This window comes from Condylura cristata, unplaced genomic scaffold, assembly GCF_000260355.1.
Source record: "Condylura cristata isolate star-nosed mole 26May11 unplaced genomic scaffold, ConCri1.0 scaffold00017, whole genome shotgun sequence".
NCBI lineage: Eukaryota > Metazoa > Chordata > Mammalia > Eulipotyphla > Talpidae > Condylura > Condylura cristata.
This window is the reverse complement of record NW_004567118.1, coordinates 15,277,861-15,292,862: the sequence shown is the minus strand read 5'-3', so window position 1 is coordinate 15,292,862 and position 15,002 is coordinate 15,277,861. Positions and strand designations below refer to the sequence as shown.

The 15,002-nt window shown below is 34.4% G+C and overlaps 1 protein-coding gene across 1 annotated transcript in view; it reads right to left on the bottom strand.

The window, feature by feature from the left end:
* Positions 1 to 15,002, bottom strand: part of USP32 (ubiquitin specific peptidase 32) — a 128,855-nt gene that overhangs the window by 80,564 nt on the left and 33,289 nt on the right. The window contains exon 2 of the mRNA XM_004684455.2: positions 13,070 to 13,197. Within this exon, the coding sequence (XP_004684512.1) occupies positions 13,070 to 13,197 (128 nt within the window). The remainder of the gene's footprint in view (positions 1 to 13,069; positions 13,198 to 15,002) is intronic.

The following is a 15,002-nucleotide window of genomic DNA, read 5'->3' as shown; positions in this document are numbered from 1 at the left end:
AGACCAAGTTTCGAGAACGAGCTCCCCTAGTAACCAGCATTTTGCATGTGTTGCTCCTAGAGGAATGCAGTGTATGCCTTATGGCTCTACTGGGAGAGGACTCTGAGAAGCCTGCATCTTGTTTTCGCCAGACTGTGTCCATATGCCTTTCTATTTGCTAATTTTGCTCTATATGCTTTTGCTCATAATAAATCACAGCAGTGAGTATGATTATATACTGAGTACAGTGAGTCCTTCTAGCAAATCATGAATATGGGGTGACCTTGGAGACACACACCCCCTTCAGTGTCCAAAGAGGACACCTCTCTCCAAATTTGAAAATAAATTCACAGATCCAAGATGCCCAAAGAATCATAAAAAACCAAATTAGGGCACATAATTTCAATGATAAAGAAAGTCTTCAAAGCAATGAGGACACATTGCATAACAAAAAAAAAAAATTACCACTGACTTCTAATCACAAATAATGCAAGCCACAAGACATTAGAAGAAACACTTTAAAAGATGAAAGGAGGAAAAGGATTTTGTATCCTACAATATAAGCAGCCAGTGTAAATGAGGGCAAATAGAAAATTATCTAAGTAGACATTTCTCCGAAGAAGATAAACAAATGACCAATAATCATATTAAAAAGATGTTCAACATCCTTAGACATTAGGGAAATTTAAATCAAAATCACAATGAGATACAACTTTATACCTATTAGCACAGCCATAATTAAAAAAAATTGGAACATTCTTGTTGGTAAAGATGCGGGAAAATGGGATCCTCATATATTCATTGCTGGTGTGAATGAAAAAGTGTCCAGCTGCTGTGGAAAACAGGTTAGTGGTTTTTCAAAACAGTAAACATAAAATCATCATATGACCTGGAAATTCCAGTCTGAAGTATAGCTAGCCAAAGGACCTGAAAAGCGGTACCCTAACAGATACTACTTATAGGCCACTGTTCACGGCAGCAATAGCAAAAAGCCCCAAACCAACAGTTGAAAGGAATGAAGTTCTCATTCATACTACAATGTGGATGAACAACACTGGAAGCATTATGCTAAGTTCCAGCCATAAAGCAACAATAAATAGAACTGGCAAAACGTAAATTTGATGAATTCTTTGTTCCACCACAACATAGTAAATAACAATTTTTTAATTAATAAAATAACCTTATAATCATTGAATATACTATTGCTCACATTTTCCCACTAAAGTTCAATTCAAACTTTTATTAAAGTAAATTTAAATTTTTTTGCAAGAGATCTCATACAGATAGACCAACCCTCTCAAATGCTTAACCCAAGCTAGTCCATAAATTAACAAAAAATTAATTAGCCTCTCAAGATTAAAAATGGTACAATAATCAAACTAATTAATATGGTCATCATAGTATCTAGGCAAATATATAACAAGGTCTCATAGTACTTTCAGATAATACGATGAACTGTAGATTCAATAATTATAGCTAGTATTATGCAAATGTGGTTGAAACATTTTTGAAATACACTTTATTTTATATATATATATATATATATATATAGTTTTATTGTAACTGTTAAACATCTTTTAGTATTTATTTGGATCATGGCATGGAAGGTATGCGTCCATTTTATAAGTACCAAAACTGGAGAAATGGGTAACAAAATAGATAACAGAATATGGAATCAAATTCACCTTGGTTTGGGATATGGCTAAAGGCAACAAAATTAAATGTAATGCATTTAACTGTAAATATAAGCACAAAAGAGTGATCCAGTTTGGAAATTTTTGCCAACAGAGCTATGACCTTTTTGCTTAAAGTAATATAATTCTGTGCTGTATGGTGATGATTAAAGAATTAAATATTCTCCTACTGTTCACTAATCTAATTCCATTTTGAGAACAGCATGGGATTAACCCATATGCATATTAACTACAGTTAAGGAACAGCAGTGGGAAAAGATTTGTTCACGTGCATGAATGGTAAAGTTCCAGTTTCCAAAATCAAATAGCTGAATTCCTTCTCTGAGAAGTGGCACATTTCCAATGGGGGGCCCCAGTGGAAACAGCAAAAACTTGGGGACTGTCATACTGTGAGAAAAGTCCTATGTCTAAAGTCAAAAAATGAGGCTTGGATTATTTCAGGTGAATCTATAGAATGTTTCAATGTCCCCTAATTTAAATGATGTGAAAACCAAAAACAAATTTCACTAAATTCACGAAATCTTGCAGTTTCAATTTGACTTTCCACATCCATTTATAACATTCTGTATTTAGCAAAGCACAAAAACTTCAATACTGCTAAGAGTTGAACAGAGAAGGATGTTTGACTAAAAAAAATAGGAACATTTTTTCTAAGTCAATGGGTTATTTATTCAGCCGTAAAAAGGAGTGAATTTCTGACATGGATGAATTTTAAAAATATGTTAAGTGAAATAAACCACATAAAGGACAAATACTGTTTGCATCCATTTACATGAAATCTTCAAAACAGGCAAAATCTTAAAACAGAAAATGAACTGGGGAGGAGGATTGAGAGTATTCTTCCTGCTTTTTTAATGGATACAGAGGTTCTGTTTGAGGTGATATAAAAATTTTTAAAAGACTTATGTATTTACATATATAAGAACTGGGGTGTAGGACAGAGGTGTGGGGATAAGAGGATTCACCTGAGGCAGAGTGGAAAAGGAACAGGTGGATCTACTGAAATACTCTGCTGAGTGGAGCAGCAGGTGAGACAGGAGAGGTCTGCTGCACAATGTGGGTCAGAACTCCTTGGCAGGGATCAAACTCATTGCAGTGACTGGTGAAAGCTTGATAATCTCTGTGACACAAGGGAGGCCATGATGTAAATTTTTTCAAAAAGGGTAGTAATGATGGTTCTATAACATTGTGAATGTAATTAATGCCTCTGAAATGTACACTTAAAAATGGTTAAGGTGGCAAATTTTGCTATACAGATTTTACCACAAACATTTATCGGCCCTCCCTAAGCTCAAGAGGATCCAGCAAAGAATATGACTCACTTGAGGCATAACCTACCTCACTCACATGGGTTTGAGGCTTCATAAATAGCTAAAAATTTCAAAGGCTGATTAGCATATCCAATAAAATCTAACCCAAAGGAAACCCTTAAATAACTTATAAATAGTTCTAATTATTAAACAAACAAGAAAATCATTCCCAACATATAAACTATATATGTGTGTGTATATTAGTTATAGACACACATTAGTTATATATATATGTGTGAGAGACAAACCATTTTTAGTCCAAAAATCTTTTTAATACACAGCTTTTAAATTACCAGTACAACTGAGCTGGTGGTCCTCTTTCAGGGTCCTTAAGTATACCTGGATGACAAACTCCAATTTTAAAGAACAAAAACAGTGTACCAACAGAAGTACCCCCCAACCCTCCAAAACTAAACCAAGAAAACATAGGAACTTTATGGGAAAAAGACTGAAGCCAAAGATTTTGCAAATGAGTTCATACTGTGACTTCTACCAAGAGCAGAAAATCCAAAGAACACAAACTGTTATGTTTCTTGTCTTTAACTGTTGATATATTGGTGCCTGTATTAGTAGATACACTAACCCACCACACAATTATAGAACCGTATAGAATTTAACACTCACAAACACACACATACACTGGGTAAAGCGGAATCAGATCATAGATAGTATTTATTGTTAATATACTCACTGTGATGTTAATCACAAAATGTTACCCTTGGGGAAACAGGGCAAAGCAGAAAATAGATCTCTAAGTATTTTTATAACTGAATATGATTCTATTTTTTTCTTAATGAAAATTTCTATCAAAAATTTAGGGTGAGCATGTATTTAGAATTCTAAATAAATATACCACAATTTAGAGAGAATTTTGTATTAAGTATTGTTTTAGTATTTATCTTAAATATTTTCTCCCTACCACTAGTGTTAATAGCTAATTTTTCTCCTAAGAGCACAATGATCAAATTTAAAAATTCCTCAAAGAATTTTTAATCCACACATTCAGAATATGAATTAATTAAAAATAAGAATATGACACTTTTCCAATTAAAAAGTGGGAACACAACCTATTCCTAATACCAATAAGTAATAAAAATTACATATTACAGGGGCCCTCCCTGGTGGTGTAGCGGGTTAAAGCACAGCACTAAGAAGCTTAAGCCACTTCTGCATGAGTTCAATTCCCGCCTGCTCCGGAGTTCCACATGGCTGGCAGACCTCTCCTGACCCGCCCGCTGCTCCCCTCAGCAGTGTTACTTCATTGATCTGCCTGTTCTGCTCCCCGTTCTGTCTCTGGTGAACCCTCTCACCCTCCGCATCTCTGGCCTGTATCCCAGTTCTGTATGAATAAATAAATCTTTTTAAAAAAATTACATATTACATCATTTTTGTGCCTCTATATGACAGCATCAAATAGGGTATGGAAGAAACAGTGAAAAAGAGAAGTAATTTAATTGGTTTTCCTTGCTGCCAACATTTTGTAGAACTTTAATCAAAGATAAATGTAATATAACTTCCCTTACATGTGATTATCATTTGCTTTTACTCCACCATCTTCCTCATCTCATTACTAAGTATCTTGTCTTTAAAGGCTTATTTTCTCAGATTTTCAAAAGTTCTTTAGGATAGAGCAAGATTTGACTTCATGTTATATATATATCATTCACATTTCTTAAATTCTGTAATGAACAAGGTTCTTCTAACCTTTGTGAATTAATTAAAACTGCCTCAAACTGACAGCAAGCTATAATAAACAATGTTTTCAAATATTCATTAAAAACATTATTTCAAGATACCATATTTAGAGAAATGCAAAGCAAAACTTAAGAGAGACCACAAGATATCTACACTGAAAACACAACAAGGGACTAATATTCACCAATAAAGAGGAATGAAGAGCTATACACTGGAATCTAATATTTTTTCTAGCTTCATCTGAGTAAACAAAGTCTTAGAAGACCATATGATTCTATTTATAGGAAAGATCTAGAATAAGTAGATATATAGAAATAGGACAAAGATTAGTATTAACTAGCCTATGTCTGGGGAAGGAGGAAATGAAAACAGGGATGTTGTAAAGGGTAAAGGGTTGATTGTGGGGGTGATGGTGAACTAGCACCCCTGAACTCAGTCCATGGAGATTTCCAGCTAGCTTTCCCCTTTTTCTGCTTCACATTTTAATCAATGATCCTAAGATTGGATATTTGTCCTCACAACTGCAGCATTGTTTAAATAGCCAACATATGAAAACAACCCATGTGTCCACTGATGCAAGGACAAAATAAAAAGGAATATATGATTGAATAAAGAAATACATACACAGACACAGTGGAATATTTTTCAGTCATTAATGTAAAAAAAATAAATTTTGCCATCTCTGACAACAGAGATGGACCTTAGGGCATTAGAAAAATAAGCTGGGCAGAGAAAGACAAATACAGAGTGCTCTCACTTACATGTGGAATCTTAAAGGGAAAAAAGCTCAGAGAGGGCCTTCCCTGGTGGCGCAGCAGGTTAAAGCACAGCACTAAGAAGCTAAAGCCACTTCCACATGAGTTGGATCCCTGCCTGTCCCAGAGGTGACCCACATGGCGCGGCAGACCTCTCCTGGCCCGCCCACTGCTCCCCTCTGCAGTGTACTTTGATGATCTGCCTGTTCTGCTCCCCACTCTGTCTCTGGTGAATCCTCTCACTGCCCCTGCAGCTCTGTCCTATACCCCAGTTCTGTATGCACAAAGAAATAAATCTTAAAAAAAAAAAGCTCATAGATTCAGAGAATAGGTACTGGTTGTTGCCAGAGGCTGGAGAGAGAGAAAGTTGTATGAAAGTGATCAAAAACTCCAGCTATAAAATACATGATAACACTAGTTACTAATACTATATTATACCTGAAAGTGGCTAAAAGAATAGATCTTTTAATTCTTACCACAAGAAAAATATTTTGGATCTTGGTTCTATGTGTAGTGACAGATGCTAACTAGATTTATTGTGTTGATCAATTCACAATATATACAAAAATATCAAATTAGTATGTGGTGCACCTAATACTTCACATTCGATTATATCAATTTTTAAATTGGTATAATAATTCTCATATTTATCATCTAGTGATAAAAATAGAGAGAAAAGGTTTAGCTCTGTTTTATAACTCTTATCCCTACATTGTAAACTAAAAATTGAGCCTACTAAAGATGAGTCTTAAAAAACAGTTAACTACTATACACACACACACACACACACTGAGTTCAGGGGTGCTAGTTCACTATCACCCCCACAATCAATCCTTTACCCTTTACAACATCCCTGTTTTCATTTCCTCCTCCCCCAGACATAGGCTAGTTAATACTAATCTTTGTCCTATTTCTATGTATCTACTTATTCTGTTACAAACAGAAATTTATCAGGTAGTAATATTTAAATACCTAGACATGAGGAGGGAGGGGAATGAGAAAATTCAGATGCCTTCCTTCTACATTCATCCAACTTTAGCAAATGTTCGTGGATTTTCCTACCATTTAGAATTCTTTTATATGAACTTTACAGCTTCCAAAGCTGACATGTCATAAAGCATAAAGGAATTAAGTGCTACCTAGATTTTACCAGCTAAATTTTAGCAGTACTTAACATGCCAATTATAATTTAAATCATAGTTATTTTTTCCTTATAATGCCAATAAAGAAATGTGTTATTGAACATAAGTCAAGACTGATTTGAAAAGGATACCAATTATTTTATCATCTAATACACTAGTCAGAGGTCAGTAGTCTTTGTCAATATGCCAAGGATTCAAAATAAGTGACTACACATAAGTTAGCTTATTTATGAGTATCTTCTAGTAGAAGTGTAAGTGAGTAACTTCTTTGACATATGATATACCACTCAGAACTTTCATAATTATAGAATATATTAGATGCAATATTTTATAGAACAAGTTCACTAGCCCCATTAGGCTTCATAACATGTCAGCTTGTCTACAGTTGTTCAACAGTTTATGAAGCTGTTGAAAAATTACCCTGGGATAAAACATAGCAGTAAAGAAACGAGACAATCATGCATTTTTTAAAAGTTTATATGAAACTTCTTTTATAAGAACAGTGATATATTCTGATTCTGTACTATCTTCATCTAATACACTCTTTGTAATATTTTTTGTCAGTTCTCACAAAGAGAATTACTGAAACAAAAACATTTAGAACTAGTGTGATTACTACATTATAAACAAAAAGGCAGTTAAGATAAAGACTAGTCATATTTTACAGATTTAGTGCAGAGAAAAATTTCAAACTGAGTGCTTAGTGTTCTTCTGTCAGATACATAATTTTAAGACCAGGCTTTATTGTGACATGAAAACTTAGTTGCTTTTCTGTGGCTGATATAAACACATTGTTATTTTAGTATCTTACAACAGTCAATGATAATAACATCAAGTGCTCACAATCAATAAGCAGAATTGTAAAAAGTAGTTACCCATGATGCTAGTAAATCCAACATAAAGTAGTCAACAATACAGATCAACTATCAATAAAATACAGGCCACTATATGTTATAGTCTCCTACTAGATTTTTATTTCTCCTATTGGACTATCTAGCATAGGTATGTCCCTAGTCCCAAGGAGTGTCTAAATGCAATATTAAAACATCAGCAAAAATGTAGGGCCCTCCTTGATGGCACAATGAATTAAGGCTCAGCACTATGAAGTGATCCACAGCCACTACAGCTCAAGTTCTATCCTGCCCAGGGAGATGACCCACATGGCACAGCAGACCGCTCCTGACCTGCCCACTACTCCCCTCAGCAGTGTATTTCACTCTGTCTGCCTGTTCTGCTGGCTAGGGAGGTAACCCAGGTGGTGTAGCAGATCTCTCCTGAACCACCCACTGCTCCCCTCAACAGTGTACTTCATCAATCTTCCTGTTCTGCTCCTCACTCTGTCTCTGGTGAATCCTCTCACTGTCCCCCATCTCTGGCCTGTGCCCAGTTCTCACATGCATAAATAAATAAATACCAATAAAGAAATATGTTATAAAAATTTTATTTTAAAGAATAAATATGTTATAAAAAATGTTATAAATTTTATTTTAAAAAATAAAAATAAATTTAGAAAATTTATTAATAACATTACTATATTGTTAATTATTAACAATTAACATATTAAGAACTAACACCAATAAATAGATAAATTATAAAAATAAAGGATTAAATACACTGTCTTTTTAAGGTTAGCATCCTTTTACACTAAGATTCCCAAAATACCTTTCCTAAAATACCTTGCATGTCAATGACATGTTTTATTTCTATTATAAAGAAAAACACTGATTAAGTAGGGAATACATTCTCTTCCCAATTTAAGTGGTTCTCATGCTTTTCTAATAGAAATATTTACAGTAAAAGAAAGCTATTGTGCCTCAAAATATAAATTTTAAAAACCTGGCCAATCTAGTTGATCCTCTTCACCCAGATTTCACAAGGCCCAAACTTTGCAAAGGATTTTAAGAAAGCACTCACAAGGGCCACAGTGGGATGACCACTTCCTTAGCTTTGCAACAAGTGAGCTTGTTTATAATTCCCATTACTTAGCTTGATTTATTGGAAGCTATAAAATACAAATTTCAATTCTTAGCCTATCCATCCACTAAAATTGAATTCAAGTTTCAAAACAAACTGCCTAAGCCTATAGTCCCAATTTATTTAACACATACCATTTCTCCTTCAGGAAATAACTTTGTACAGTTCAGGCATGAGTTATATACAAAAATTCTCACCCTTTTCCAAATGTAAAAGCTGATTAAGTCTATCTTCTCTGACCTGCCTATCTTGGAGAGGTGCCTGAAATAAGTCCCAAATTCACTTTATATGAATGCTGAAACTATTCCAGAATTGAACTTAACAGAATTTAATCATCCTTTGAGATTACTATGTAAGAATCTATAAAAACTTCCTTTCCAAAGAAAATACCAGAGTTTGACTAAAGATAGAAGTATTTAGTTTCTTAAAATACTGTAAAATTTATACAACCTATTATTTAATACATATACATTAATGCTACACACTGAATGTATCCTTCTCCACTTAAAGTAAGAATAAGGTTAATAAAAAAAGAGGGCCAAAAAATCATCATCATTAAAGACATTTGTAAAATTTCTATTTGTGTTTAATAATGTACTAGTTAACTACACTGAAACTATCATTGTATATTTTATAATTTAAAATTAAGATCATGTTAGTAAAACAATTACTTTAATTATTCTAGCTAGTTGTGACTTTTAACAGTACAAAGGACAAAGCAACAGTTTTGGGTGAAATGCAATTAATGAAATATTCACAGAAGAATGATGCTGTGAGAAGTGGAAAAAAATTTTAAATACATAAAAACAATGGTGGTGGGGGAACTACAGGAAATATTCCTGAGGGAAGAAACCAAATATTGTACAAAACTGAGCAATGATGTAAGAAAATAAATAAATTTTTAAAAGAAAAAAAAAATGATGCTGTGAGGTATTCCACTTCCACCTTAGGTATAGAGAGCCTAAAATGAGTATCACTCCTAACTTAAAAATGAGAACAAGTCAGATAAACTATCAGACATTATTTTTTGAGTCCATCAGGACTGTTGAGATCATAAGGTAAGTAGAATGACATCCCAGGCAGGGCAAATTTCTCCAAAACCCAGGAGGAATGCATGAATTGCATCTCCAGTGGCAGAATAAAGGAGGCAGATCAGATGTCATACAAGGGAGTATTTTTTTAAAAAGAAGAAAAATCAGCTAAATTTTTAATAAAGAGCCACTAAGCTATTTTCTGACTTAAAGATTTGACTATTCTCACCACTTCATATAAAATCACAAAATATGTGATCTTGTATGTTTCACTTCTTTGACTTAGTGTCTTGAAGATTCATCCATGCAAATATGAAGGGAAAAAATGCCTTTTGTTAACAAATAATATTCTATTGTAGTATGTGTGGCTACACTTTGTTCAACTGGTAGACATTTGACTGTAAGCTGAAAGCTATAAAGCGCCATTGAAAGAAGCATCATTTAAAACCTATGTAAATGAAAAGACATTCTGATTTCATGAATCAGAAAACTTAAATACTGTAAAAATGGCAATTTTCTCCAAATTAACCTATACATTCAATGCAATCCCAATCAAAATCCTAACTTTATTTTGCCGAAATTGTAAAGTTGATCATAAAACTTCAGTGGATTTTGTAAGGACCCAGAATATCCTAACAACATGAAAAAGAACGAATGACATTTTCTAATTTCAAAACTTACTACAAAGTTAGAGTAATCAAAACAATATGAAATTGATACATGGGCAGACACAGAAATCAAAAGAACAGAACTGAAACTCCCAAAAAAATCTCATGCTTAGGGTCATCAAGACTGCAAGACAGTTGAGTGGAAAAAGGGCAATTTTTCAAGAAATGGTGCTAGGTCAACTGGAGATCCATTTACAAAAGAATTAACTTGGATTCCTCAAACTAGTGATACATTTAGTTAACACAAAATGAACAGACATAAATGTAAGAGCTAAAACTTGTAGGAAAAAATGGAAGAAGGGCCTCCCTGCTGGTGCAAGGGATTAAGTCTCAGCATTATGAAGCTATCAGCAGCCACTGCAGTTAAAGCCCCCAACCAGAGAGCTGACCAACATGATGCAGCAGACTCTCCTGCCTTGCTCACTGCTCCCCTCAGCAGTGTATCTCAGTCAACCTGCCTGTTCTACTCTGTACTCTGTCTCTGGTTAATACTCTCACCTCCCCTGCACCTCTGGCCTGCACCCCAGTTCTGCTGGTATAAATAAATAAATCTTAAAAAAGAATAAAAATTTAAAAACCCAATTTAAAAAAGTACATGAACCTGAATGGAGATCTACTTATAGGTGTACATATGTGCAAATGTAGGCCTTGATCTGTATAAAGGATTATATGTGATTCAAACAGATGAGTCAGATAGTCTGACTTAAGTTTTCTCCAGCTCCATGAATTACAATGAGGTTGACAGTTTTGACTTTGAGACAGGAGCTGAGAATATACAAGCAAAAATAATAAAAAATTAATCAATTAAAAAAAGAAAGGAGGGGGGTAAAAGGCTGAAAAAGTACTTATCTCTGAATTGGAAGTATACTGTATTAATTACTGAAGATTCCATTTAAGTACCTCTTATAACTGGCCGCTAACACAATTTTATTCCAAGCTTTTATATTATAATCACATTTAAGACAAAGATTTAAAAAAATATGAGGATAAATTCATTCTGAAACAGATCATGACAGTACATACATGCACACATACATATATATACATCTTATACACACAAACATATATACCCCAAAAATATTAAATTTAGTAGTTTTAAAAGGGAATTATTTATATCAATTTAACATATTCTAACTCTACCTAAAATTTTAGGGAGGATTTTAAATCAGCCTTTATAAATTTCAATATGCTCATTTTTCACTTACAACATTTAATTTTACAGAATTAGGTTTGACTCACTAATAAAAAGGTTCTCCTTCAACAAAACTTGTAAGATATACTCCCAATATAGAGTATGTCAGAGTAATAAAATTTATGAGACTAAGAAGGCAGTCAAACAAATGGTCTCATGATTGTTCTAATAAGCAGCTGTTAACGCTCAGGAAATACAGAGGAAGCAGACTTGTAGCTCTGCAGTACTTCCATTTGATTATAAGAACACAGGGATATGGACACCTAAAATAAGACCTGTTTGCTGGGTAAACTGAGCTGCTATATGAGAAAGAATGAAACTAGACTAGTATCTCACTCCAAACACAAAGCCAATGCAAAATGGATAAAAGTGTTGAGTGTAAGATCTGAAACCGTAAAATATAGAGCATAGGCATAACACTCCATGACATACTTCTCAGAGACATCTTTAAAGCCTCATCCTCAGAAGCAAAGAAAATGAAGGAAAAGATAAACAGCTTGGACTATATCAAACTAAAAAGCTTTTGTACAGAAAAAAAGGATAATAACCAAAACAAAGAGATACCCACAGATTGGGAGGAAATATCTGCACCCCATAAAATAAGGGATTGATAACAAAGATCTACAAAAAGTTTACACAACTCAACAAAAACAAACAAACCAGTCAAAAATTGGACAAAAAAACTAAAAAGACTCTTCTCTAAAGAGAAAATACAAATGGCCAACAGGTGTATGAAAAAAGTGCTCGACTTCACTTAGAACCAGAGAAATGCAAATCAAACCCACTATGAGACACCACTCACTTTGGAGAGAATGGACCATATTTAAAAAAAAAACTGACAACAAATGCTGGAGAGGATGTGGAAAAAGAAGAGCCCTCTTCACTGCTGGTGGAAGTGCAAACTAGTCGATCACTATGGGAAGCTGTGCAGAGGTTCCTCAAATTACTAAAAATGGAGCTGCCATATGACCCAGCAATTCCACTCCTTGGAATCTACCCAAAGGACACAAAGGATACCTGCACCTCTATGTTTACTGCAGCACTATTCATAATAGCTAAGGTATGGAAAAAACCTAAATGCCCAATACAGATGACTGGATCAAGAAGATATGATACATATACAGAATGGAATGCTATTCCGTGATCAAAAAAAAAAAAATAAAACTCACGCCATTCACAGCAACATGGATGGAAAAAATAATGGATGGTTTCACTTACAGGAAGAACATGAGGAAAGCAAACAAAGGGTCCAAGAAAAGAAGACAGAATTTACAGGCAAATTATAGGTCTGAGGCATACAGCAGGGGAAGGGGAGGAATAAGGGTCAAACAGGGGAGGGAAGAACATAAGGGACTATGGTGATGGCTCATTGGTGATATGGTGGTGGGTGACTTCTGGGAACTACATTTGAGAGGAGAAATCAAATAGTGTACAGAATCGAACAACAATGTTTGAAAATAAAAAGTTTAGTCAAGAAACAAAATTTCAATTAACAAAATAATAAACAAGACCTACTCAGCAAGAAAAATAACTATGGGGAAGATTAAATTCTTTAAGTCCAGTTGGCTCCACAAGAATTCAGGCTGATGGGTGACTATCTAAAAAGAAAACCTAGAACATGAAGATCACCTCAGCGACTTTTGGAGGTACTCCATCTCCGAGCACTTCCCTGATGAAGCAGTGCTGGCCCATGTAACATGACAGTCCACAGGTTCTCTTGAAGGCATCTTTCAATCGTTTCAGCTCTACATCTGTAACTAAAGTTCAGAAACAGAAGATGGTTAAGAAACCAGAAATCTCTCAAAATGTTACTTTTTAAACCTTGTTTCTAATAAAAATGATATTACATCTTTACAGATAAAGTTTAAAATATCTATATATTTAAGTCATAATTCTAATATTTTTCAAATCCACTCTGGAAAATAATGAGAACTCTTGACTCACTATCTTCAAACACACAAATTCTAAATGGGGAGAAGGAAGAGGTGGAAAACATTTTAAGTTAGCCGGTAAGCTAAGTAACATTAGTCACTAAACTGGTTTCAGCAGGAATGCACTAACTAGTTCCTCCTGGATAAGTACATTGGCACTCACTTAGCACATGTCTATCAGCGTGGACAGCCCCCAAGTTTAGCTTAGGTTTTATCATTATTTGTAAATAGTAAACAATCGAAAAATTCTCTACAAGAAGAGAAAAAATAAATACCCTATATTTTTACGTAATCAGTACAATGATGAGACATAGAAATGGTAACTTTAGCCCATGTTGGCAAAAAGAGACTTCTGGACAGAAGGAAAATGATTACATAAAAATGTAAAAGCAAAGGGACAAGGGCATGCCAGGCAAAGATAATTTGTTTTCAAAGCACAAAATATAGAGCTTATATAGAACTGTATGTTACTAAAATAAAATAAATAAGGCAATAACAGTAAATGACAAACCTAAAGAGGTATTCATAAACATTAATCAAGTCATAGTCATTCAGTTCTGGAGAAATAAGGAAAGTCAGATACAATTCAGATAACAAACTCCAAACAAATAGGAGACACAGGACAGACTGATAAAATCCAGATAGTTCACCCTATGTTGTGATGCTCAAAACAGAGTATTAGACACTAAGATACTGCCACAGAGCCATATGTACTGAAACAGTATTTTTATTGATTCAAAAGATACAGATTAAAAAACTAGATTAATCTGTGGATAATATACACTAAAGTGTCTACTGTACAGGTAAAATTACGCATTTTAAAAATAAAAATGTGGGCAGGAAAATGTAATATCAATGAGGAGTGGTAACTGACCTAAGCATACCAAAAAAGTTGAATCTAAGCTTTAGTAGTTAAAAGAGGTGAACAAGAGGTGTCCAGAGACCCACAGAAGCATAGGAATTGATGCTACCAACCACCAGGAAAGACAGGGAGATAAAAGGTGAAATTAAATATGCCTTAAAAAAGTCAGATTGGTTGAAATTCTGTGTAAGCAGTTAGACCTATACCATGCAACTTGATACAGTCAGGCACCAATCTACCATCTACATATACAACCACCACTTTCACACCAATTTTTTATGTGTAGATCTAGATCAAAAAGTCAGATACATTCTTTGGAGAAAGTGAGACAGAAAGGCTCCATGCATGGAAATGCCAGATTTAGCTGAAAGTTACAGGAGGGATAATGAGGTATGAAAAACGGTGGGGATTAAGTAAAAATTTTACATCTAGCAGCCTTTTCTTGAGATGTATATATATATCACTTAATCAGTATAAATGAGGATTCTTCTCTGAAGAAAGTAAATGATCCAGAACTGTTACTGACATAGGTGGGAGAAGGTAGGCTTCCATGCTCTCTACAGAAATGGCTGGGTTCCAAACTAATCACTCAAAAAGGTAGATCTACAAGACAAGAAGTGATATAATTCAACACATAACTCTTATAAACCTTTTAATGCACCATTCTTAAAAATAAATGGACAGGCCCTCCCTGGTGGCACAGCGGGTTAAAGCACAGCACTGAGAATCTAAAGCCGCTTCCGCATGAGTTTGATCCCCGCCTGCCCCG